We start from the raw sequence: 26596 nt of genomic DNA, 5'->3' as shown, positions 1-26596 counted from the left end.
TTAGCATCAGAATCAATGCCATCAGCATCATCAACATCAGGAACCAACATTAAATTAGATATGCAAAAGTATTTCAATTTAAAAGTTCATAGTTTAAAATATATATTCAAGATATAGAAGAAAAGCATTTTAAACTCACGCGTCACCCACATAAATACCAGGATACACTTCATCACAGTCTACATCATGAATGGCACATTCTGATCTCCGAAGTCCTGGCAATGGCCTGCATGGGGTTACTGAATAGTGAAGCACCCTTTGCAATTGGCGTCCTGTAGTTTGGTCTGTTAAGTCCATTCTACTTGGTTGCTATAATTTAGAAAACATGCAAATATATATAGTTTATTTTTCTTTTTTAATCTTCTATTCTAACGTAAATTTATATGTACATATGGATGTATGTAAATTATAGAGTAAAAACATTTATTAGAATTATTTACAAGAATAATTTGTGATGCCAGAGGAAAACGTATGCTGTAATTTGAAAAATGCAAGATGATTTGTGTCCATTTTAGTTTTGTATTTAAATTTGTTTTTTAAACCAATAAGAATTCGTTGTACGTCATTTATTAAGATTAAAGAGGAAGTCATGTTCCAATTAAAAATTTTTCAACATGATATTTGAAATGCATTTCGAGAAGATATGACATTGTCTCGCACAAAATAACTTCTGAGAATGCAATGGATTTTTTGTTTTTTGTCTTAAACCAATTCTTAAAGCTATACAAAATTTTTAAAACAACTTGACAGGTATCAAAAAAAACTGTTATTGTCACTCAAATTTAGATAAAGACATTGGCTGCGTTCAATCTCAGACAGATAGGGTATCCGCATACTTTTTTGTAAGTGTTTTACGTGTAAAATAACAGCTGATCAAACACAGCTGAGATGTCAAAAAATGAATCGAAAGGTGTCCTAGAATTTATGGGGTATGTATAGGTATCTGACAGAACAGCTGACTCAACACATGGTTGAATTTCAAGAAACTTAACAATTTGATTAAGTGGTATTGATGATGGGATTTTACTTGAGAAATATTGTTGTAATGTTGAACAGTTGGCCATTTAATATAATCTCCGAGCAATGAACATACCACTTGGACGATTTCGCTGAATGCTAAATTAGCAGAACTCTTAGCTAAATTGAACCTGTCTCCCGCTGATAATATACTTTCTTGCTTACTCAAGATCCAAATAAATAACGTTTTTTTCTCCAAGTTAAAAGTTCTTTTATTTTGCTGAGATCCTAATAATTTGAAGTCGTTAATAAGCAATACATTAAAGATATCAAGACTAGTTTCTTCTCATTTTATTGGCTATTCTAGTTGATGGTACCCTTGAATGGTTTTTAAAGAAGCGTTGGTTAACCAAAGCTTAAACTTTATCTACTGTGAAAAAACCAAGTCAAAATCTTACCCCAAAGCAAACTATATCTAGGTATTGTCACTTCATAATAGTCCACGTTTCTTTAAGGAAACTTTTCTGTTAAACGTAAATCGTTTAAAACCGGAGATTTCGCAGGTAAATTATTAATCGTAAACAATTCCAATTGAGCTAATAGGAAATTTAACATAAATCACATATTAAGATTATCTCTTATTTATTAAATTGTTACGCACCTATCGATTCACTATCGTCAGACGAATCAGTTGAATTATCCATTAAATGTTTTATCTTAGAACAATTTGGACTTCGAAGCTTGAATGTTTCTCTGCTTTTTGTGAACAGCTGAAAGTTTGTTTTATTGTTTGACAGCTATTTCAATTGAGCTATCCAACTCGTTCAACAAGTTATCTAAAAATCCACCTATCCAAGATACCCTATCCAACACGAGATTGAACGCACCCATTTTGTTTCTTTGAAAAAAAATCCAAATAAATCTCCAGTTTTGAGGCTTGCTAAAAAGTATCATAATTTGGAGTAAAAGGGAGTGAGTGGGAAAGTTTTGGGCATATAGTGAACAGCTCACGCAATTTTCAACAAACAGATTGAAGCACCGTAATTAGGAGATTTGAAATAACACCTTTAAAACCAACCTCTTAACATTAATATCGGACAAAGTGTAGCTTAATTCTTGAAAATTATTGAACCTAGAAAGCACGTGGTAGTTAAGAGTTTTGAACTTTTGGCATTTTGTGATCATTACAAAAAAAGGGTTTAAAGACACCCAAGAAGAAGTCTAAGTTGTTCAACGTACATTTTGCAGAAGAAAAAATTCAACCGTATAGGTTTAGGTTAGGTTGAGGAGCTGACAGTTGATGTCTTTACCGTCACACTCAGATCAATACCGATCCATTGTGATACCCGTGAGTATTGCTACTCAAGATAATAAGAACAACCTATGTGTTGAGTTATTCAAGCCCTTTAGAGGCTTTGACGAAGTTCAGAATGTTTGTACCTGGCGTACTAGAGAGTTCTTCCAAATCCCTGAAGAAATAGTTGTCATGCAGTTTCTTCCTTAGATGGGAGAGTGCGGGACAATGACACAGAAAGTGCGGTGTGTCTTCATGCACCTCCTCGTCACCGCATTCGCTGCATAGATCATTTGAACTGATTCTCATCTTTTTCATATGATAACCTAACAGGTTATGTTCGGTGATTATGCTCACAAGAGATCGAAGTGATCCCTTGTGTAGCTGCATAATTCTTTCCGTTCTTTGTTTGTTAAAACAAGGCCAGATCTTTCTTGTAGTGCCGCAGGTGTCAAGAAGGTTCCACCTTTCATCGGCCTTGATAGTTATTCTTTTTGAGATTTCCTGTTTTAAATAACATGTAGGGGTACTAATTAGATAAGCTTGGCTTACGTCAAGCATTGTCCCTAATTTTGCTAATTCATCGGCTTTCTCGTTGCCTGGTATATCACTGTGGCCTGGTATGATATTTAAAATTGGTATCCCTGGCATTTGACATCTGTCAAACTTAGATGTCATTTGACGAGCCAAAATTAGTTTACGATTGGAAAGTGAGTTAAAAACTAGGAAGGCATGATGATTCTACAAGTGCGGTCACACACTCAACATAAAGATGAGTTTTTGAACACCGCTTACCTTTTTTCTAAAAGAGGCTGACAATATATAAATTAAATGTGTATATTAACCTTACATTTACATAATTCAAAGGGTAAAAAGACAACTTAAGTTATAAGATTATTTTACAACACTGTTGTCCAGCAAAATATGGGCTAACTATTTAATTTGGAAAGCATTTCAAAATTCCAACAGGATTCCTAATAAACCATATTTAAGAGCTAAAATATAATAATAAAGAGGAATTTCTATAAATGCGAAGAACGCTACAAAAACATAGATGCAGAAATCCAGACAATGAGTATGTTCGCCTGAGAAGGTGATCTGTTTTTCGTAGGAAAATAAAACAAAATCTGTTATGAAGAAGTAGTTGACTATTTTATGGAATCTATTATTACTATCGTCATCAGTCTGCTTTCTCGTCGATAGTTTAGCGTAAACCTTTTATTATATGACTCTACCAACATCCCCCCTCCCCCTGGATTGTGACGGTCTGTACAATTGTGGAAAAATTTGAAAAGATTGAAAACTTTACTGATGTCACAAGACCTGTGCATCATCGTAACGAACGCTGAATCGAAGTGATTGGTTTTGCAATGATCTGCTAGATAATGCAGCAATTTAACGAATCATAACCGATCGAAGGTCATGACTTGGACAGTATTTGGTCTCAGCAAGATTGGGCAACAAGCCACACAGCACGAATAATTATGTCTTCATTGCATGAGAAGTTTCCAAGTCACATATTTTAATTTCATGTGACGTCCTTACAATGAAATCAAATTTTCTCAAAAGTGTTTCGCTGTGTGTTTTCTTTCAAGCCTTACTTTAGAAATAAAAATTAATGACCCTGTATATCAGACGTTGTTTAAATTTCATTTTTTAGATATTTATGTTACCTAGAATGATTTTGTGCAAAATAAACTCGCGAAAATTATTAAAAACACCTTTTTGAAACTTAAAAACATTGTTTTTGAATGAAAAAAAGTGCTTTAATCTCTTTGGAGTAGAATTAAATGAGCTAAAATAAGTAAGACTATAGTCTTCGAATAAGTCGTATTTAATAGTTTCACCCTTTTAAGAAAATGTTAAAGATAAATAAATGAAGCTCTTTCAAGACGTTCAGCTTTGTCCGAATTTAACAAAATGTTGACTTAGTTGCGTAAAAATTAGAACAGTAAAAATGTTTAAGTGTCCATCTTAAGATTTGTCTTATCTTATTTTTTTTTCAGTGTAGGAATGTTCATTATTAATGTTGAATTTAAATTATTTGATGACTTTCCTCTTCAGAAATAAAAACAAGAACCCAAAACAAAAAGTATAATGGATTTCATATTTTCACACAAGCTTAATAAAAACTGAATAAATTAATTCTTCGACCAACTATTTATATACCTACATTTAAGAAACTTTGATTCTTTTGTATATTTGTACATTACGTGTTGTACATGGTGTAGACTTTATTTTAAAAGAAAATGAGAGTGATAGACAGAGGCAAATAAAATTTTGAAAAGGCATTTTATTTCCTTGGCAGTGCCACTTACTCGAAAATATTTCGTTTTCAAATAGATTTGAATATTCTCATAAATACCTGTGAAATTCTATTTGAGATTTTATTATTAGAAATAGCCTTGGAAGATTATTGTCTTTTTGATAGAATGATTTTTCACTCAATTATTTGAGTTTGAACTTTTTGTTGAGGATTTATTTTTCAAACAAAAAATTTAATTATTCGACATTTCTTCAGGTAGACAGTTTTTTGTATGTCTTCAAAAAGCAAAGACCTTCATTTAATAGAATTTGATGTCAATTCATTGGTTGGGGAAATGATGGGTTGGGAATATCGATTTAGAAATATACGACATTCAAGTCAAAGCACAAGTCTGCTCATCCCACCCTCAAGTGCAAAGGTGTTGTATAACCAGGTATAAAGGTAAATCAACGAATTAAACCAGGTCAGTCGCAAAATTATTGTCTGAACTTACAAGCTTTGAATATACCTCTGGTTGGATTTTTAATACCTAAAATCTAAATTTACATAATAAATACATATTTTAATGTAGTTTAGGTATCTAAATTTTAAATAGTTCCTAAAAACGTAGTATATTCGGAAATATACATATATAGATTCCATCCAATGGAAAAAAGCCATTATATTCTGCAACCCTCGTAAATGTCGGAAACCTTTCAAGTTAACGTTGAAGTTGAGGTACTTATGGTTTATTAATACGTAGTAGGTAGGTACATACTACATAATAACCAGGTAGGTATAATTATAAATTTATGTTGCTTCCCTGTTGTCTGCCTACCGTACGCCTTTCCATATCCTATATATCTTATGCATATATTATAAAAAGCACTTTGTCATCAGGTGCATTGAAAGACGATGACCCAGCGCATCGTTCATAGAGCGAGCGAGCTTATCACGAAGCCTTGACCGTCATAGTTTGCAGAAAAAAAGAAAAGTGGGTCAAGGGAAAATCTTTGCATTCGAATGTGTGTCAAGGGTTTTCGAATGGAAAATGTACTGATTTGATGCACAATTCGTTTTTGCTTTAAGGGATGGAAGAGGAAAGGAATGGATACAGAAAGTGTATCTCACGAACTCGCATGTGTGATGTGTGTACTCTTTAATGGATGTATATGTACAGAGTACATGTTCAACGAACTGATTCTTTTTTCGATCAACTTTATGTATTATTCTGCTCTGTGTTACGATGTTTTTAATGTTTTAATGTTTGTGGGTGTGTTTTTGGTTCAAGCTCTTCGCACTCAAAAATTGGGTATTTGATATGTAGGTCCAACATAAATGGCTTACTTAACGTTTTGAAAAAGTTCATATGGGTCAGCAACATAAGTGAGGAGGAAATTGGAAGAAGTTTCGTAATATCATAACAGTGTTATCAAAAGAGTTATATGTTCATAAAAAACTATAAAAATAACCTTTTTTTTAAGTTGTTACTTTGTTCTTGAATTTTCGGGTCTCTAAATTTTAAATTTAACAAAGAGATTATTTTTTTTATTTATAAAGAACATTTTTACTTCAAACTATTATAAATTTAATTTTCACCGTGCGATTGTTTAAATTTTTAAGTCCAAGGGAAGGTAAGTTTCAAGTTCTTCAAATTTCAAATTGCGTCAATGCGACTAAGGAAAAATTTCAAAATCTGAGAAATATCATGAACAGTAACAAATGTATATACTTTTTTATTTATGTTTAATGAATTTTAAATTTTAAAAAAATACCTTTCGGTATATAAATTCATTTAGATACACATGTATATTTGTTTTTTTTTTTTTACAAAATATCACTCATACGCCGCCCCATCTATTTCTTAGGGATGTTGAGTTTATAGAGAGGAGATGACTTTTGATGTCAAGTGCAAAAAAAAATGTTTGTACTCAAAATACCTTCGGTGGTTTTGATATCATATTGATCATTTTATACGGATATTTAAAAAAATAATTACTAAGAACGATTTTGCTGAAAAGTCAAAAATGTTGCAAACCATGCATCACACAATTTAACAGCCATGACTTTAAAAAATATGAAGATGATGAAAATTTGTTCAACTCAGGTTCTTAAAGTTTAAATTCTTGGCCTTTCTCGATATTTTGGTATGTTCTATGTTCAACTTCAAACCGATGACTTTAATGAACTTGCATTTGAAGGTGAATAAAATAAAAGAAAACCATGCATTCTACTTGCAATCTTGTCTTTAATTCTTAACCAACCTGGAGAAGATAATCGAAGAGAAGCTGAAAAATAATAAATAAAATTTTCCAAAAATTAAAAATTAAACTCTACAGAAATAAAAAAGAACGAAAACATAAAACTGGGTCTTAAAAACGTAGATACTAAAATATGTCTATGTAGTGATGTATACATGATGAGAAACAAACACACCGTGAAATTATGTCACGGTATTTTGAAAATGTTTTTTCGAGTGCTCATTTTTGAAAATTTAGTTTCCGTATTTTCAATCCATACAATATTCAATACGTTTTTAAAATATTAAAATAGGATTTATATGATAGAGTGATCATAGAGATTTTGATTTAAAATAAGTCCTAATAAAACATTTTTATTGCACATTTTGAAAATTTGCTAAAGGTTTAGATTTTAGATTTTTGGATTTTATTTCTTTACATTATAATATAACATAAGTATGTACATATTTTACAATAATAAAGCATGGCTATTTGCCGTGCTATAAGCTTATGCTATTTTACAATATTTGTAAAGTATATGAACATCAATTTCATTAAGATGATGAATCATAACCTCTTCTGATAGATAATTACCCCCAAAGATATTTCTTCTTGTTTCTCAAAGAACAGGACATCTACCCATAGAATGAAAAATGTTCTCTCTTTCGCCCATATTGCACAATTCGCACAGCAAAGGCAACTCTTCCTGATGAGGAATGAAGTTAAAATTAAGAAGTTCACATCTTAATATATATAAATATCATTGATATTTGATCTGTCGTGTAGTCATTACGGCAGTAGTTTTTGTGGCTTAGATTGTAATTTAGCTTGCTATATGTGTTTCTGTAGATGGATTCTTCTGCTTCAGCTACAAACTCATATCTTAATCGATCATCTATATCTGATTCTATCAGATGCAAGATCTATATTAGCTTCTTCCGCTAGCTTTATCCAATCTCTAAATCAACTTGATTTGCTATTTACGCCTGAAGTGCTGCTTTTTTAGGTAGAAGCTCATCAAAAATTTTAAGGAAATTACATGTGTAGTCAACTTGAAATGTAAGGGTTTTAATAAATAGTGGGATATACCGGTTTCCAGCATAAGCATGAAGTTCGGAGCATTAGGTGGTAGTCGAAATATTCTTTTGATATAAAATCGGAGAAGTTTTTCTGCGTTATCATATTTTTTACTACCCCACACTTGGACTCCATACATCAATGTTGACTCAGCAACCGATTTAAATTCTTTCTATTTACAGCTGTAAGCTATGTGTTTATTGGTAAAGATGTTTCTCCAAGCAATATTAATTGTATTTTTGGCTTTTTGTAGTTTTTCGGTAAGATGTCTTTCCATATCGTTATTTATTGTGATAATTATCCCTAAATATTCTTTAACGACTTCGATTCTCTCATTGTTAAATGCCCATAGCTCTTCCTCCACCTTTCCGAAAAACCATAATCTTCGACTTCTGTAGACTGAAAACTAATTTCCACGTCCTGCAATACTCACTATAAGTTTATCAATCATTAGTTGTAGCGATTGCGGTGAGTACGCAAACAACACTATGTCACCCGCAAAAAGAAGGGCCTTGATGATAGTACCAGCATATTCCACTCCTCCCGGCAAAGAATCGGTGATATCGTCAATAAAAAGTGCAAAAACGATTGGCCTTAACATACAACCTTGCCTCGCACCTGTCATCGTTTCAAACCAATCGGAAACGTTTTCTCCATCCCATATAGCTGCTTTGGTATCCATATATATGTTTTGCAGTACGCGTCCAAACTTATATGACATTCCCATTCTATACAACTTATATATCAAAGCATTTCGGTGGAATATCATTGTCTAAATCCAGCTTGAAATTCCTTCAACAGCTTGTATGACTCAATCAACGTTCTAAGTCGCCAGTGCAAAACTGAAGTAAATATTTTGTATGATGCATTCAAGAAAGAAATTCCTGTATAGTTTGCAGGGTCTATTGTACTACCTTTTTTGTGGATGGGAAAAATTAGAGCTTCCCTAAATTCCTGTGGTATCAATCCGTGATCCATGATGTTGTTAAATATGTCCGTTATCTTGTTGATCAGCTCGTCCGACCCATACTTGTAGAATTCCGAAGGTATTCTATCGGAACCAGCAGCTTTACCATCCTTGATGAGCCCTTTAATGGATGTATTTACCTCATCACTCTGGATTGTTGCGTCTAAAAGTTCCTCCTTAAAAGCTGGTTGTGCAAATTGAATCGTATCACTGCTCGTAGACAAGTGATTGAGCAGTCCAAAATAATGCATTTTTAAAAGTCTCACAATTGAGATTTCTATTGATAACATAAATCTAGCCTTTTTTGAGCTTTCTTCCAGCACTCACTCGTGGTCTTACAACTAACTAGGCTTTTAGCTTCATTTTCATAGTGAGATAATTTTTTCTCCTTACACAATGTTTTTAATTTCCGGTTCAGTAGGAGGTAATTCCTTTTTTCAAACTAATCTTTGGTACTCTTTAAACTCACCACTTCGACAGTGCTTCTTAAGTACCGGAGCCGCTTTCTTGCGTCCTTAGACATATATCCAATTGATTTCTGCAGGCAGTTTCGTTTGAATCTTTCCACTGCAGTTTGGGCATCAATTGTAGGTTCACACTTTCCTCGTTATCAGATGTTCCAGTGTTTAAATAGATGACAATTGGCATGTGATCTGAAAACTGTACTTGCTCCACATCAAAATCAGTGACCACGGAATTCCACATTCCTCCTGCCAGTCCATAATCAATAACAGAACTTCCCTGTTTACCAACAAACATATATTCGCCGAGTGAGTGATAGAGTGATGTATACTCAACAGGGTTGCGAGTTTATCAATACAAAATTATTAATCCAATTATAAACTGGTTGGTAGATTGGAAATTCTTTTCATAAGCTTATAGCCTTTTTACACTAAACCTAAAACCGAGTCTTCAGCAAAACAGTTTTCAAAAACCCAAAATTCGTTTCATCTGAATATTTCCACGTTTTCGTTTGATATTTCAGTTTTTTTCAACATCGAGTGTCAAATATTGTATTGATGCTAAATTTGTAAGTTAGTCCTTCAATTATTATTTTTTGAAGACTTTAAAAATTTGTTTTAACTAATTAACTTCCAAACAAAAGAAAAGCTATAATTGATGCAATTTTAAAATCAATTGTCTGCAGATTCGTTCGAGCACTTGTTTTGAATGTGATATGTTTTCAAAAAACAATAATTATTTTTAAAAAAAATTAGAAAGTGTGTACCATAACAAAAAATAGCCATTTCGATATGCACTGGGAACAGCTACTGAATACAGGACAACTTCCGCTACCTCTGGAGTTGTGGACAGAAATCCAAAACATCAAAGTAAAATATTTCTCTTGACAACAGCCATCAGCCGTTTTGTTAACATTTAACTGAGCGCTGAATGTTTCGAACGTTTTGTTTCTTTAGTTCATAATTGAATTGCTATTAGTTTTCGACATGTTTTATATAAAACTTGTTGTTTACGGCAACTTTTGTCGTACGAATAATGTATTTGAAAACTTGAGTTTTCAATGTCCAGTCTCTTTGCAAGTTGTGAAGTAATTTGTTGGTATTTCACAAGTCACTATCTGACTTAGGATTTAATTCTTTCTTAATTCATCTGTCACTAATAAGGTTGTGAATTAAAGTCAAACCTAAGCTAGAAAGTGACTTAAGGTCTTGCAACCCTGACGCTCACTCTTGATTAAAATTAAAAAAATGTTTTGATTTAAATTAAGAATTTCAATAAAAACATCTAAATGTTGTAAAATGTAAAAGATATTTTATCAAGTAACTAATTTTGTAAAATTTAACATCTCTCAATTTCTTTAAATTTTAGTAAAGTTAAAATCACAAAATGATCCTTCAACTTTAAATTTTCTAAATCCAAATGAAATCGAGTTTTTTTAACATTTGAAATTAATAAATCAGTTTTTCAGTCTTTGGTTTGTATAATTTACTAGAAGTGTTCAAATGCACCGGTTTTTTAGACTGTCTTGACATTTCTGTTCAGAACTATGTGTTGGCAGACATATGCCACAAATCAAATCCCAAAAGTAAATGTCTGAAACTAACTACCAGATTATTATAATGAACAATGTATTCTTATAATATTTCTGTGTTATATTATTATTTAAATTTCTCAAGCTTTCAAAAAAAATCGATATATTCGCATAATTTTATTTGCCAACTTCCAATTTCGATCAATCCCACATTTCTAAACCAAAAATGAATATAATTTATAGTTTGAGTTTCTTATTATAAAATTCATAAGTTTAGCAACATTATAATTATATAAAATTGCATATTATTAAACTTATTTGATATATTTGCATGTAATTATTTTGTACCATCATTGGTACGAATTGAAATAACTTCTGTTCGAGATCTAATTATATATTTACGTCTGCTATGTTTCATAAGAAATGCGGAAATTAGATATTCCCCATGCACTTTTGATGGGAATGTTCTTTTCTATTTAACAAGAAATCGGAAACTAATTCTTTTGATCTGACAATTTACATTATTTATTTGCGTATATATTAATCAGCATTTAGCAATTTAATTGAGATTTACTCATTACAGAAGATATAGCTTATTGTAACTTAACGAAGTAAACATCAGGTAATGTAAAACTCATTGCAAAAGTCTAACATTGGCATCGTATTCAAATGGTTCTGTGCTGTGACTGCTAAGAGAAAGATCTCAACAACAACAACAAAAACAACGACAACTACATGGTAATGCAATTTGCAATTTCAGGTATTCAATTTCAAGAATAGATTGATTAATTGCTGTCAGGAACTGTGCTTCAGTGAGTTTGAATCGATTGATTGGCGTTCTCGTTTGCAAATTACTCAGATCGATTAGTTTTTGGTGCCAACCATAAGAACCAACACACTATATAAAGTCGTTCCAATTCTAATTGAAAAGTGAAACGAAATTTTAAATTTATTTTACTCTCGAACTATTTACATCAGTAATTCAAGGGTAGTGTTGCCATTTTGGCTTAAGAAGGGTTTCTTTCAGAAAAGAAGGGAAGACCTTGAAAGGATTATTGGCTTAATATTGTTAAAAGAACTTAACCTCCCTTTATAATATAAAGATATGTTTCTTCTCTTCAAATTAATACCAAATTTGAATCAACTTATATCAAAAACTTTTTCTTTAAAATTGCGTTTCCACGAATTTCTACGGAATTACAGAAGAACATTTCTACAAATATAATCTGCTATGTACCAATATGAAAAAATCCAATATCATAGTTTGAAGATTAATACATTTTCTTTAATGTTCGGCTTCGATTTTTTTTGAAAAATTGAAATGAAAATTGTGAAAAATATTAATATACCTCCTCAAGGCCTGTTAATAATATCGCTAGCACTTGGATCTTAAGATCTACCTTACTCGTTGAACCAGTTAGCTACGCAGCGTTTAAAACCATACATATCGGAGTTTCTTGGATCTCTAGGATCATTGTAGTAAAAGTCTCCTAGGTGGAGTCTGCGTTTTTGTAATAGGGCAGGACATACATTTAGAAAGTGTTGTTGAAGAAGTGGTTCTTCATCCATGCAACTTTTGAAAAAACCGTTTGCAGGAGCTCGAAGTTCAAAAGCATGCCTACCCATTAAACAATGTCCTATAAAGGCTTCTATGGCTCAGCTAAAGTGTAATCTATGAACCGAAGTGAGTGTCTTAGAGCTTTTAGAATCAATAATTGGCCAAATTAGTATTAGACCATCTATGGTCTGCTTTCTTACTAGTATCAAGCCTTAACATACATATGTTAACAAGCAGCTAGAGGCATACCGATGTTGGATTTGTTGCCCATCACAGCTAAAGTTGTTCCATTTTCCAAGTTCGGTAGCTTTGCAATTTTCGAGAATTTCCTTACAACCAAGCGTTCAAGGTAAATTTTGAACTGCTCCACCGCAAGAGATGATCGGCAGTTTCGGGCTGTTAGTGGGTTTATTGAGACAGAGTCCAATGATTTTATGTCAGCTTGAATGTCTTAAAAGATGCGTGTATTGGTATTCGATACCAAGATTTCTGTGAGCGAAGAGAGAGCTTCTTTGACGGCCACAAGTTCTGCCCGGAAAATGCTACAATGATTGGGAAGACTAAACGAGAGAAAAAGATTTAGTCCTTTACCAACCCCGTTATCGATTTTTGATCCATCTGAATTAGAGTTAATTATTTCATCTTTAAAATATTTCATTTAGACTTGGAAAGGAAATGGAATACATGGAAGTTTTAGTATTGGTTCAGGAAATTGAACGGAAGCATGTATGAAAAACGATTTAAATTGTTTTTAACACATTTCGATGGATTTTAAACATTTCCGCAAATCATTAATTTTAAAGCAGAAGAATCTTAGAAGGCAACAATTCAATGGTATCGAATTAAATTTGTTCAATATTTTTCAATTTCGGTTCCATTTCAAGTAAAACTGAAATGTAAAACTTAGTTAGTAATCTCAGTTTGTTTCCTTACACCTTTAAGCCCAAATCATATTTCTTAGGAATTGACCGAAATAAAACCCTTAACTGGCAACCCTTTTACTGCTTGAATTTAGCATCAACAGGTGAAAACAGCAACACACAAAAATACGTGATGTGTGTTACTCACCTTAAGGCGATCGATAACAAAATAATCAAAATCCTAAAATTGTTTTCATTGTCGCCTAATTTCCACGGATAAAAATAGAGTTGTTTTCGAAAAAAAAGAAACGCCTGGACGTTTGCCAAAAATAAATGATATCAGCGCGTTCAACATGACGAACTTGCTACTTGCTATGGAATGTGGAAGTCTTACTCATAATCTGACAGATTGTTATTCGCAAATAAGCTTCAACATGAGAAGTAAAATATATTTTAAGTATAATTGAATTCAAAAATAAAATCTTCACACGCAATTCGAAAAATACTTGTGCAAAGTAATTTTTCAAATTATGAATAAATGTACGATTTTGAAAAAAGAATTGAAATCAATTTCGATTTTGACCCTGACCGAATGAATCATTCATTGCTTCTAATATTAGAAATGGATGGCGATATCGTCCGGCCACTGCTCTTGGCCAAGTGCCCCACAATAGAATATTAGAGCACCCGCCATACCATCACCTTTCTTTTGAAAAATTTATTGAAACACTTTATTTCATCACTCACATCGTGAAAATGAATGGACTTTGCATATGGTGCAGGTGCATGTTGTTCGTTAAAATACATGTATTGTGTGACATCATTTCATAGGAACACTATGTTTTTCCAATCAAGTACTACTACTATAGGTTAAGTGACATAAATTGAAAAATGCAAGCTTAACGAATCACGAAAGCTTATAAATAATGACATGATGATGATGACGATGATGGAAATCTTCCTACTCTTGTTCTTCTTTTTCAAAATGTTGACATATTACAAAAACAAAGCAATGCACTTTATCAGAAAGGACACAATGGATATTGAGAGTTTGTTTATTGCATGTTACATGAATGATATGCACTATCTTCGTTTTGTGACACTAGTGACACAGGACGGTATAGGGAAGTACTTCGTTGGTACTCGTAGTTAGGAGTTTTATGCGCATTAATAACAATTTTTAACTGCGAGCTGGAAGTCAGTCAATCGGTTTGGAATTGATTTGATTTCGTTTGTCGTGCATCATGGTACCTATAAAACCACAGGAGTATTCCTACTTTAAGGAGTTTATTATTTATGTTTTTTTAGGCCATGGCACTTGACATCGAAGGAATATTGACTGTTATCGAAGTTTCGTGTCAGCAATGGACAAAATTGATGGATATTGCAGAAATATTGATATGGGTGGAAATTGTTGTCTTGGAATCGAAACTATAAGTCCATAAGTTCGAAGCCCACAAAAGTAGAAAACCATGTAGTTTAATATTTATTAATATTTACAAAGGTCTTGATAATTACGTTGTTTAAGGGTATTACTTTGAAGAAGTGAAAATGATTGATTTCAAGAGGAAAATCTTAATGGCTGGCTTACTTTATTAAGATTACAATTGTGAAATGAAAACTTTATAATCTCCATTATATTAATTTCAACTTGACAAATTTTGTGTAGTGCTGTGTTGTGATAACAACAACAACAACGAAGATGACACCACCCGCAAACAGCAGTGTGTAAACGCGTTGTCGTCGTCGTCGCGACGCAACGCCATGCACTTTTAAAAACAACATGATCTTATTTCATTCATTCATTTTTTTGTCAGTTTTTATTTATTTAAAATAGTTCAGTAAGCATTTATTTTGTATAAAAGTAGGAAATTCACAATAATAAAGTTCACTTGCTATTAAAACGGCAAACTACCAGTTCGTGATTTTTACTTCCCCCCACCAGTGGTAAGGAGTTCAACTAACGAATTGTCGAATTTTCATTGGTCCTTCGAGCTGGATTTGCAGATTTCCCATGTTGGGGACAGACAACAGACTAATGCTGGGCAGAGACAGAGGCCCGTGTAAGCATTTACGAGTCAGGGTTGCGGGTTCATGAGGGGCTGGATAAGTTCCTCCTCTAGAATGACAGACAATGAGACATATTTAGGCACTGAAATATTCGTACACTCAATATGCTGTGAGCAGAGCTTAAGAAAACCGAGTATGTTTTTTTTATATTAGATCAGTTTATATTTCTGCGATTTCTAAAAATTTTTTTACACAGATTGATAGAGCAGAAGAATAAAATATGAACATGTTCATTTTCAACTAGCATTGAAATTAGCTCTGTATTTCTTTGCTTCTTGTTTAAATTATGCGATGGACAATACTTGAGAAATGGAATCAGAAAAATTTTATTCTCAGAGTTTTGACAGCAAGAACTAGAAATTGTTTCTATATTTCAAAAATCTCTGACATCTTAAGAATAAAAACTGGCCAAGTAGTATCAACAGAGCTTCTGACGGTGTTTGAACTTTCTGATATTTGTGATTTTTAGAGCTCAAATGGGAACGAAAATTTGAGACGAGAATACAATTTGAAATATGTTAGTTGTTTTGTCACCAATAAATATAATATTGAAAATGCATTCGTCCCAGATTATACGTTCTATAACAAAGCAACTAGCTTCTTACTCCATTTCAATGAAAAATTTCATTCACTTGCCCTGATATCACAAGCTAGAAATTTGTTATGTATGTACACAACATTTTACGTACAACGGTCGGATTTTCAGAGCTTGTTGGTCGCTTTCTGAAAGCTCATTAGCTTTTCTCTGAATTTCAGTTCAGGCCCTGTTAAGATACAAAACAGAAAAATCCTTTTTAAAGCTTAAAAACTTTATAAACAATATATCACAAACATTCAAAAATAATAAAATAGGAAATAGGACAGTGCAAAATGTTATTAATCAAACAAATTTTAAGTGACGTTTAATAAACTGAATAAGCGAAAAAGAACCAGACATGTCAAAATTGTTTTGTAGTTGAAAAAATAAATATCAATGAAGTATTGAGCATTCCAGAAATAAAAAAGAACGATGTTTGTATAGTCAGTTCCTTGCAATCAAGAAATACAGACAGTTCAAAATAAATAATACCGCGAGGTGTGCTTTAGAACGAGAAACTTAAAAGTCATTTACTTATTGCAATAGACTTTCTTAAGGGATTCTTGTTAATAGTTACTTTACTATTTGACATAATTATTATTATACAGCAATCTCATTTATGATCTAAATTTTAAAAACTGTTTTTTTTTTCTATTTTAAAACCACAAAATGGTGACTTTATCTTTTAAGAATTCGCTTAATCTTATGAGTGTTTGACATTTAAAAGTAAGAGGTCCGTTGCACAAATTTAGGTTTGTTTGCTTTTTTAGGAACTGTCACTTTTTAGACATATTCAGATAAATAAATAAATAAATTGGGTGGCGTAACAGTCCGTTGAGAACAAGGTATTGCGTGTGTCTTTACGACCCAGCACCCAAAGTAAATAGAAATCTATAGAAATCTCTGAGATCTTAGGAATATAAATTGGTCAATTATAAGAGAACTTTTGACGGTGTTTGAAAAATCTGCTATTTGTGATTTTTGGACCTGAAATGGTAAGAAAAAGTTGAGACGCGAATAAATTTGGGAATAAGTTTTTGTCACCAATTAATAAAGTATTGAAAATGTATTCGTCCCAAATTGTACGTTCTTTAATAAGACAATCTGTTTTTTCCTCCATTTCAATTATTCTGCGAATTTATATTCACTTGCTCCGATGTCAATAGCTAGAAATTTGTTATCTGCACAGAATTTTACGTAAACGCTCGGAATTTCAGCGCTTGTTGATTGCTTTCTGCAAACTCAGTAAGTCCCCTGAGTTAAAGAAGTACCATTATTGACTATAAGAAAATAACAAATTTCGAGTTTGACAGTTTAGGCTCTGTTAATATTAAAAAAAAAATAGTTTTTGAATAGATCACAAACATCAAAAACAAAAAATATAAAATAGGAAAGTGCAAAATGTTATCAATGAAACAAAGTGACGTTTCACTATATAATAGTTAATTAAATAAGCAAAAAAGAAATAAGAACCAGACATGTCAAATTTGTTTTTTAATTGAAAAAATAAATATTAATTAAGAATTGAGTCTATCAGAAATAAAAAAGAACGATGTATAGTCAGTTACCTGCACTCCACTGTTATTGTTGCAATAAAACAATAACTACAAACAGTCCAAAATAAATAGGTCGTGGTGTGTTCAAGAATTAGAAATTTACGAAGTTATCAAACAGTCATTTATTTATTGCAGTAGACTTTCTAAAAGGATTCTTGGTTATCTTCACTTTAATATTTGACATAAGTAAAATGTTACAGCAATCTCTGATCTTAATTTCAGCCACAAAATAGCTACTTTAACTTTTAAGAATTTCTATACGTTATTAACATTTAAAAGTAAGAGTTCGGTGCACATATTTAGGTGTGTTTGATTTTTACGGACTGTCACTTTTTAGACATGTTCAGATGCGAAGTTTTTAATAAAAAGTATTGGTAAGAATTTTGGAATAGCTTTCAGGTTTCTTATTTGTCTCTAGTTCTTAAAAATACTTTGTTTAAAATGTCACGTTATTGTTTGTATTAAAATCAGAAATAAATTAAACAATGGTTTTGTAAACTCATTAAAAAAGGTAGAACAAGCGTTTTTATAAATAGGACCTTTTGTTTTTGATTCGGAGATCCCCTAAGGCTATGTAATTTTCCGCTGTCTTTATATTGATCTATTAATACCACGCAGAAATTTGTATCAATAGTTCTCTTGGAATAAATAGAATTCTTTGCAAGGAATGACTTTTTTAAATGAAGCATCTTAAATATTGTAACTTATGTAAAATATAAGCTTTTAATGAAAAAAAAAAACAACAATTAAAGTCCTGGGAGTAAAGTAACCTACATTTATTTATCATAGAACCATTCATCATGTAGCACGATAATACATACCCAGTAATACGCATTGGCATTTAAATTGAAAGGGACAGGGAAAAAGGAAAAATCTCTGGGGAAATTTATTTTACGATAAGTCTATATACCTTTAATACCACGTATAAGAAATGTTTGATATTAAATTCTTCAAACCGAAATGATTTTGGGAGTTCACGGTTATAATTCAATCTAAAAATAAACTCTTGTCAATAAAAGTTTTGTTTTTATTCTTTTTTTTTCAATATAATTTCATTCCCTTTATAACTTCGATCCGTGTATCTATGCAAGTGTAATAGGTACCTAAAGGAAAAAATGTCATTGGAAAAGGGTTTTTATTTTAACGATTTCCTCATCATTTTTTTATAGCCCAAAATTGAATCAAATATTGATAGGACATTCCAATGAATACCTACAGAGTAATAATTGTTGTCTTAAAAAACTTGATTGTTTTAACTTACTCAAACCCACCTTGAAAGAAGGCAGTAGAAACGTGTAGGTACAGTTTGGCGAAATGAATTTAATTTTAACAATGAATTAAATTAAATAATAAATTCTTAAATAACTTTCTCAGAGCATGAAACACTTTTAAAGGCTTGCACGCTACTTTAAGTATTTACGAGTAATTAATAAGCTAATAAATGGAATACTTACACAATATTTTGAAATAATTATACGGTGACAGTTTGTTCTTTTTTTTTTGCTTTATATCATTCAATTAAAAATAATGGCGCAATATTTTAAACGATTTGGTTAAATGTTAAAGCCATTTTTAGCAATTTACCAAGCTTAAAAGGTGATATGAAAGCTTAAATATGAATTTGCTAAAGTTAAAATCACGGAATGTCTATACCTATTAGCTTTTAGCAATTTTCTAAATCGATATGACATCTTTACAATTATTCTTATAAGAGCAGTAGATGAAATGGTACAGTCAACAGTTGGGAATTCCAATTAATAGGTCCGTTTAGGTGTGTTTACTTTGTTTATTTAAACGAACTGTCATTATTTAGACATGTTCAGGTGCACGTTTTTTTAATTAAAAATGCAATTAGCAAATTACAATTACCTACCCAAAAAGGTTTTAAATTTCGGAGCCACTTAGCAACTTGCTTTATATTTAGAAATTTTATATTTAGTAAATTGTTAAGCCCTTAACAAAAGGCTGTTTAAAATGCGACAGCAGATGTATGTCAAGTGTATAACCCTAAATACGCTGTTTGCTCTAGATGACGTTAGTAAGCGTATATTTGGCTACCAAAACACCCCATTCTGTTGTATGAGTTTGTCGTCTGTCAAAATTAAACAGTGCGCACTTTCAGCAATTTTTTCTACAGTAATCATGACCAGTTTTTTGCCAGAAAAGAGCAGATATTCTTCATCAATTTGAAGAATTCCGCTGTCAAATCGCATGGAACTTGTGCAGTCCTATGGAATACAGTCCTAACCTGAAACGACTTGCAGGAATTTTATCTGTTTAAAGCCAATAATGAAAAGAAGCGTTAAAATAAGCCCAAGAAGTTTAAAGATGTTAAAACCTACAACGTGCTGGGAGGTAAACCCCATCCCAGAACTGGCCCGTTCACCATTAGTGGAAGTTATAAAATGGCTTGATCAAATGTTTGCCTCGACCAAGAAGGAATTTGCTCGCGTGTTTGCTACAAGTTACTTTCTCACATAATTTTGGATAAAAAGTGATTCGAAAGCTAAACTTAAAAGTCTCGTCATTTCAAATGTCGGAAAGTTTTTTTTAATTTGTTTTGTTGTCTTACGCTTACAAACTCACTACTTCGGCATTCGGGTAAAAGGATCTTGATATGTTTGTAGTGTTCACTATTATATTCCAGTTGAAGCTGAATCTGGACAAAACAGGTAAAAGCTAAATGAAACAAGCTTTCACTTTTTTAAAAAAGGATTGACTTAAAAATCTTGCATTTACTTCAAATTCCAATTTTTTTCAAAGACCAGAAGTAATTTTAGAGAATATCATATTTTAAGTCTGTTTAATCATCACCAAGACTGTCAATTCACAATTCTTTACAATTCACATCCATTCAGTTCATTATAACATCCTTTAACCATGCTAACTTTTTATCTTTCAACTTGAGCTGCTTTGTAATTTATTTTCAATAGAAAATGCGGTCACCTCAGAAATAACTCATCGGTTTGTTTGTGATGGCGTTCTAGCCCCAGCTGCACCACCAAGTAGGTATCCGCGAGTAGCTATAGTAAACAAATAGCTTAGCACGTTGAAAAGTGTACATAGGTATAGCCTGATGTAGGTTTATTCTATAATTCTTGCTATTCTTAGAAATTCTCATCCCACTTAACATATTGTGTGTGTACGATACGATACACGCCATTCGCATTAGTCACACAATTCAAAGATGGATATCGCTTTGATATTTGAAATTGAAGAGGTCCCTCCACAACAACAACTACAACAACACAAACTTAACTAGGTGTTTCAAGCCAAGAATATAGTAAAGCTAATTTAAATAAAGTAATAAGGAGGTAATAACGATATAGAAGAGGTACAAAGGCTGATGTTGTCTAGGTAGGAATTTATTTTTATTACTACTTTTGTAACAACCCCCCATATTACCTATGTCCTTTCGTCTTCCCCAAAATGAATTGTCAAAGGTCCCATATCCGGTAAAATTTATTTACATGCGTGACAGGCAAATAAAAGGATGTTATGAGTTTCCTTTAGCCTGACGACCGACCGACGACGATGATAGGTACAAGGCCCTATTGTACTTTATCCTTTACAATAGTTGTGATTACCTTGCCTTTTAACCAACCACCACTGATGATGGTTACACTCATTTGGCAGGATTTCTTCTCAAACTAAAACAACAACAAAAATAGGAGTGGGTCTTATATAACTATCTGTAGAATGGAACAATATAATATGAGGACATAAAAGAGGCAAGGGGGAAGGAGCCTTATGAAAGATTATAGATACGAACAATAGAGAGAAGAAAAAAAAAAGTTCCAAGTAGACATCCTCAAGACCTTGGCAATGCCTCGTTACACACAACAAAGTGCATGTGATCTTGAAAATATTCCAAATGGAAATTAGTTGGCCTCCAAAAGGATGAGAACGAGAAGAGCACCAGCATCAGCACCACAGCAGCATGAAGTATGAAATAAATAAATAATTACATTCATCCCTCAACTCTTGCCTTGTCTCTTGTATGTCCTCCTCTACCCGTACCCCTTTTATATCCTTAAACAGAAACACTGCTCATGAAGCTCTCTTCTTGCAAAATTCTATTTTTTATTTTATATATGTATTTGGTTTTAGTATTTTTACTTCCTGACAAAATTGATTGCACTGCCAAAAACTAGGTTATCGGGGCAGTTGTTCAAGGTGGAACCAAAGCACGTTCCTAAAATAATGGAACTTGAAAATAGAGAGTTGCATTCGACTTATTGCTATTGCAGTTTTGTATATGACTCCACCCGTCCCATCATTAGAAATCAATTCATATCACATAATGGCGCGAAAGACAAAACGATGAGCTTCTGAAACAAAAACAAACTCCAAAGATACAACTTCGAGACTGGCACACAACTTGTTTTTGAATAAATGTTGCAATTTTTTTAGATTTGTATTTTAAATACATAAAGAGTCATAACATACCGCGTATCTCCATGACATTTTGAATGAGGGTATTTTTGTCCTGTCTCAGTGGGTTGGTTGATGGGGGGCTTGAGAAAAAGTGTTTACTTCACCGCAAAACACTTTATAACAAAGAAAACTGCTGCAAAAAACCGTTGTCGTCGTCGTCCTTGCGATGCACTGTTAAATATATTTCCTTTTTCTCTTTTTTAAATATGTTAGTTTGTATAATAATAATGCAGAAAGTACAGGTAACGGTACGTCGTTAAGCACTTAAAATTGTATATAGCTTATTTTTATAAGTACGTTAAAGTATAAATCAAAAGACGCAAATATAGAAAATCGAAAAATAAAGTCCGGAACTAGAAATACCACCAATCGGATGCGACGACAACTATACTATACTCGAACGACAACGGACGTTCGTTTTCAACCCCGCAACGTTCTTTATTCAACTAAAAGGGGTTGTCGATATTTTCCGTGAAAAAACCGATTAACTATTTTGAGCTTTCGCTTTGAGTTTTCGACTGTATTTCAATTTTGGACTTTGTTGTTTTGTATTCTATTTGTGTATGGTATTAGTCGGACAGCCGACACAACGAAGATGATGACGACGATGACGAGCAACGACGAGCAACGATGAGCGACACGGCGGCGTATACGTTACCTAGTTACCTATAGATACGTAGGTGGCCAATCTAAAACTATATTTTAACTTAAAAAGCCCCATTGTATTTGGGAGTGGATCAGGGACGGTAAAAGTAGATATCTAATGCTATTGAAGTTGCTTAAAAAGTAAGCTTTCGACAAGATATGAAATAGAATGTAAACTCGGATAATTTTCTGTAATAACCGACGACTGAATTTGATATTAGACATTTAACGTTTCCTTATCAAGAGATAAATTTTGTTCATGTTTATTAAGCATTTCAAATAAACACTTTTAATATTTTTGTAATGTCGTTAACCTGACGATTGTGTAAAACGATAATTTTACACGAAAGATTACATGAACAACTTCATGTTTGTTAAACGTCGTCGTTTTGAACCTTCTTGTTTGAAATTAGAAAAATTTTTGACAGATTTGGTATGTGACAGGTTGGACGTCCAAGATTTTCGTACTTATTTTTAAATGTAGCACCTTTCCCGAAGCAATACATTTTTGATAAACTATGTAAACGATAAGACTTCTTCAGATTTCAGAGATATGTTTAAATAGAGAATTTCTGACGAAGTTACCAAAATCGGAGCAAAATGTCTCAGAACGATGCAAAATTTTTATAAATGACAAAACTACGTTTTGAGCTAAAACAACAATTTAAGGTGCGGCTGTAATAAACCCAATCTAGACTTTTAATTTTTTGTAGTACCCGTGGCATGATGGTTAGTGCGACCGACTGTTATGCGAGAGGTCTTGGGTTCGATCCCTGCCTATGCCATCTAAAGTTTTTTTCACGGGTACTGCCTCTTGCGAGGAATTGACAAATTCTCCAAGAGTAATTCTTGTCATGAAAAGTGCTTTCTCAAAGTTGACATTCTGATTCGGCTTTAAACTGTAGGTCCCTTCCATCCCTGACAACAGTACTCGCACACAGGAATGGTTGAGAGTTGTCAGTCACTAGGCCCTAGTTTTCAAACGGACTGTTGCGCCACCCAATTTAATTTTTAGACTTTTAATTATTTTTATATTTTTCAACTTTTTTCGCCAATCACTCACGATGCTTCACTTACAGAATACTGTTTTTTTTAACTCTCGGGGAAATCATATTTGTGAACACGCCTTATTATTAAAGTCAAAATGACATTTGCACAAGTTTATACAGAAAATTTGTATAACTATTCGCAGCAGAATCCTTGAGTATTTTTAAACAATTGGCATCAAACATTAGCCATACAAAATTTGACAGATGAGGTGACATTAATACGTTGTATACGTGGTTAAATTTTGACACTAGCGTGGTGAATAAGTTGGATTACAATCTGGTGCAGAACGGATGAAGAGAAAATTGTATTCGTTGGGGTTTTTCACGAAACTTTCAAAAAACCAACCAATTCATGTAAGAAATGTTTTTTCAAGGATTTGTGATCCTTTCGAATGTCAAACCAAGACCGCAATTAAATTTAAAATCTTTCAATTTGTCTTGAACAATTTTTGAACTTTTTGTCTTTCAAGTTATGTATATATAGTATAAGTGTTTACATACATAATTTGTAAAAAAAAATCAACGTTTTTCCTTGATATTTTCGCCAAAGTAGTGTTTAAAAATTCTTTGAACGGAATTCACTCGATTTTCCAACCAAATGTCAAAAATCAAAGCAGTAATAAATGCCTCGGAATTTTATTAGTACAATAAGAATTTTATATGCAAAATTTGTTAGGAGCAAATCAAGTGTCAATTTTGACATTTTTACTATTGTAAAAGTGTCAGGCAAAACTGCCACCTCATTCAAAGGATTCTGGACATTTAAAAAAATTAAATATCTAATATTAGGTTTTATTCAAAAATTTTAATATCTTACAATTTTCAAATTCGATTAAATTTTAAAATAGTTACTGACACCTGAAACTTTCACTACAATGAGAATTTGAAGACAATTTCCATCACTGGTGTTTGTGGAACCTATCTACTGAATGAGGAGAAGCTTTTGAACACAAACAGTTTATGTAAAATTCAAGCTTTTTTTAGGCGTCCAAGTGTATATGAACCACAAATACTGTTCCTACCTTTATTTCGTATTCTTCGGTGACATGAATGAAAACACAGAACTCAGATTACCTCCAATTCGTCCGTCGTCGGTTGTGACTTGTGAGGTAGATGCATGTACTCGTAGCTAATGCTATATAGAAGATACTCGTAAAAAGTTGTCACAATTATGTACGTCACTCGTTTTCGTTCTCGTTCTCTGTGTATCTATCTATCTATGGGATGTAAGTTAGGTTTTTGTTGGTGTAGTATGCACTTCAAGGTCAAACTGACCCAGGGTAAGTTGGGAGGGTGAGAGGAGGGTGATTTCTATATGCGGGTGTGATGCTCAATTTGCTGAAGAGAACAGAATATTCATCAAAGTAAAATAAAACAAACAAGAAGAAAAATTCAAAAATTAAGCAAAAACTTTTAAAGTACGTCACATCGTTTGAAAGACTTGAGAGGTTTCAAGGAAGCGAGGTGGTGTGAGCTCAAAGATGCACTGCTTCTTGATTTTAATTTTGATTTTTCACTACAAAACTGTGATTCATATCGAATCAAACATAAAATTCACTAAACTTGGCGTCTTTAGAAAAAAAACAGCTTTAATTATTTATTGGTCTCACCTTGTTTGGTAATTTCGAGGTCTCAACTACTCCGGCGGCGATATTGACATAAGTGCATCAAAACAAATTAATTAAACTATGATTCACTTCAGCGGCACTTTTGAAAATTAATTATGGTGACTTTTATCTAGATTGTTGGGTTTGGTGAAGATGCAACGGAATGACGTCGCTCGGGAAGGGGGCGAAATCGAATGGAAAACAATAGTTTTATTTTTAATAGTAGTTGATGTGGGTAGAAGGTATCTTCACTCGTCTCCAGATAAATTGTTACTAACAACGGAGTTAGAAACGCAAGTTTCGTCTTCTTCGTTTGTTAACTTTCAAAGCTTTTGTATCATTTTTGTTTGTATCTTTTAAGATATATTTTTTGATTCACATTTTTATACGAGTTGTAGGTTATTTTTTGTTATTGGAAAAATAAGTAGAACTTTTTATCGCGCGATAATATTCTAAATGTTGCTGCTTCTTCTTTGGAATCAAATCGATGCTCTTCTTCTTCTTATTGTTATATGTGGACTTGGAGTCAGAGTGTAGCTGTAGGTATGTTAGAAAGGATGCTTGTAAAGATTTCGGGGTTCCTTCCTTGAATTAATGAGGAATGGGAGCAAGCTAGAGGCCAGATTCTATAGATACACCACCGCTCATAAATGTTGTATACATATATGTAGCCATAAAGTTGACTTCAAGGCATGAGGGTTATTATACAAACAATCAATACCCATAATATAAATAAATGTATCTCAAAAATCGTAAAGGACATTTTTTCTTTCTTGAAGGATATTTTTTTTTTTCAAGGAAAGCAAATGTGTGTGATGAGAGAAATTTCGAAGGAAATGTGAACCTACCCCGAAATATTTTATATTGACCCATAATACATGTCAAATGAAGGTCAAAAATACTATAAATTTGTCGTTGACTGAACTTGAAGCAAATTGAACTTTAAATTTTGTTTTCAATGGTTTTTTATTTTTTTTTTTTGATACTCACTGGAGACCACATATTTGTCTAGCAAGTTATAAAATTTGACCTTGAGATTCAGAATAAATTGGATGATACTTAATTCATCAATCACTCACTGGAGTAATATCAATTCCAAGGAAAGGGATTGTTGTGAGCTGAAAAGCCAAACAAGACTAAGGTACAAATGCAGACAAAAATAATGCAGGTGTAATATGAAGTAAAGTAGCCAACGCAAAATCACAACAATATTGGACGTCACGTTTCTTTTCTAACTTTAAATCAGGTAAGAAATATGCTTAAATTTTAATATGACTAGTAAATTTATTTAAATATTGTTTGTGTTTAAAAATGTAGATAATTTATAAAAGTGAATATTTTAAAACTATCGAATCATTTAAAAAAATATGTATAGTTTCAAGATAATTATTAGATCTTGAATAATTGTCAGATCTGTCAGTAAAACGTTGTTACAAATGTCCACAATCGTGTGAACTTAAAATT

At 32.4% G+C, this 26596-nt stretch overlaps 1 protein-coding gene across 2 annotated transcripts in view; it reads right to left on the bottom strand.

Annotated features, from left to right (window-relative positions):
* Positions 1-25407, bottom strand: part of LOC129950124 (dual specificity protein phosphatase 13) — a 28158-nt gene extending 2751 nt beyond the window's left edge. The window contains exons 1-3 of one of the 2 annotated variants that reach the window (XM_056061954.1): positions 21844-22358; positions 6761-6784; positions 140-309 (exon numbers count right to left, since the gene is read on the bottom strand). In XM_056061954.1, the coding sequence (XP_055917929.1) occupies positions 140-309; positions 6761-6784; positions 21844-21861 (212 nt within the window). In that variant the 5' untranslated portion in view covers positions 21862-22358. Of the gene's footprint in view, positions 1-139; positions 310-6760; positions 6785-21843; positions 22359-25135 lie in introns of those variants that run through there. The other variant, XM_056061955.1, reaches the window with a different exon arrangement.
* Positions 25408-26596: the final 1189 nt, after the last annotated feature.

Source organism: Eupeodes corollae, chromosome 3 (genome assembly GCF_945859685.1).
Source record: "Eupeodes corollae chromosome 3, idEupCoro1.1, whole genome shotgun sequence".
NCBI lineage: Eukaryota > Metazoa > Arthropoda > Insecta > Diptera > Syrphidae > Eupeodes > Eupeodes corollae.
The sequence above is the reverse complement of the archived record's forward strand: the minus strand, read 5'-3'. Positions and strand labels throughout refer to the sequence as shown.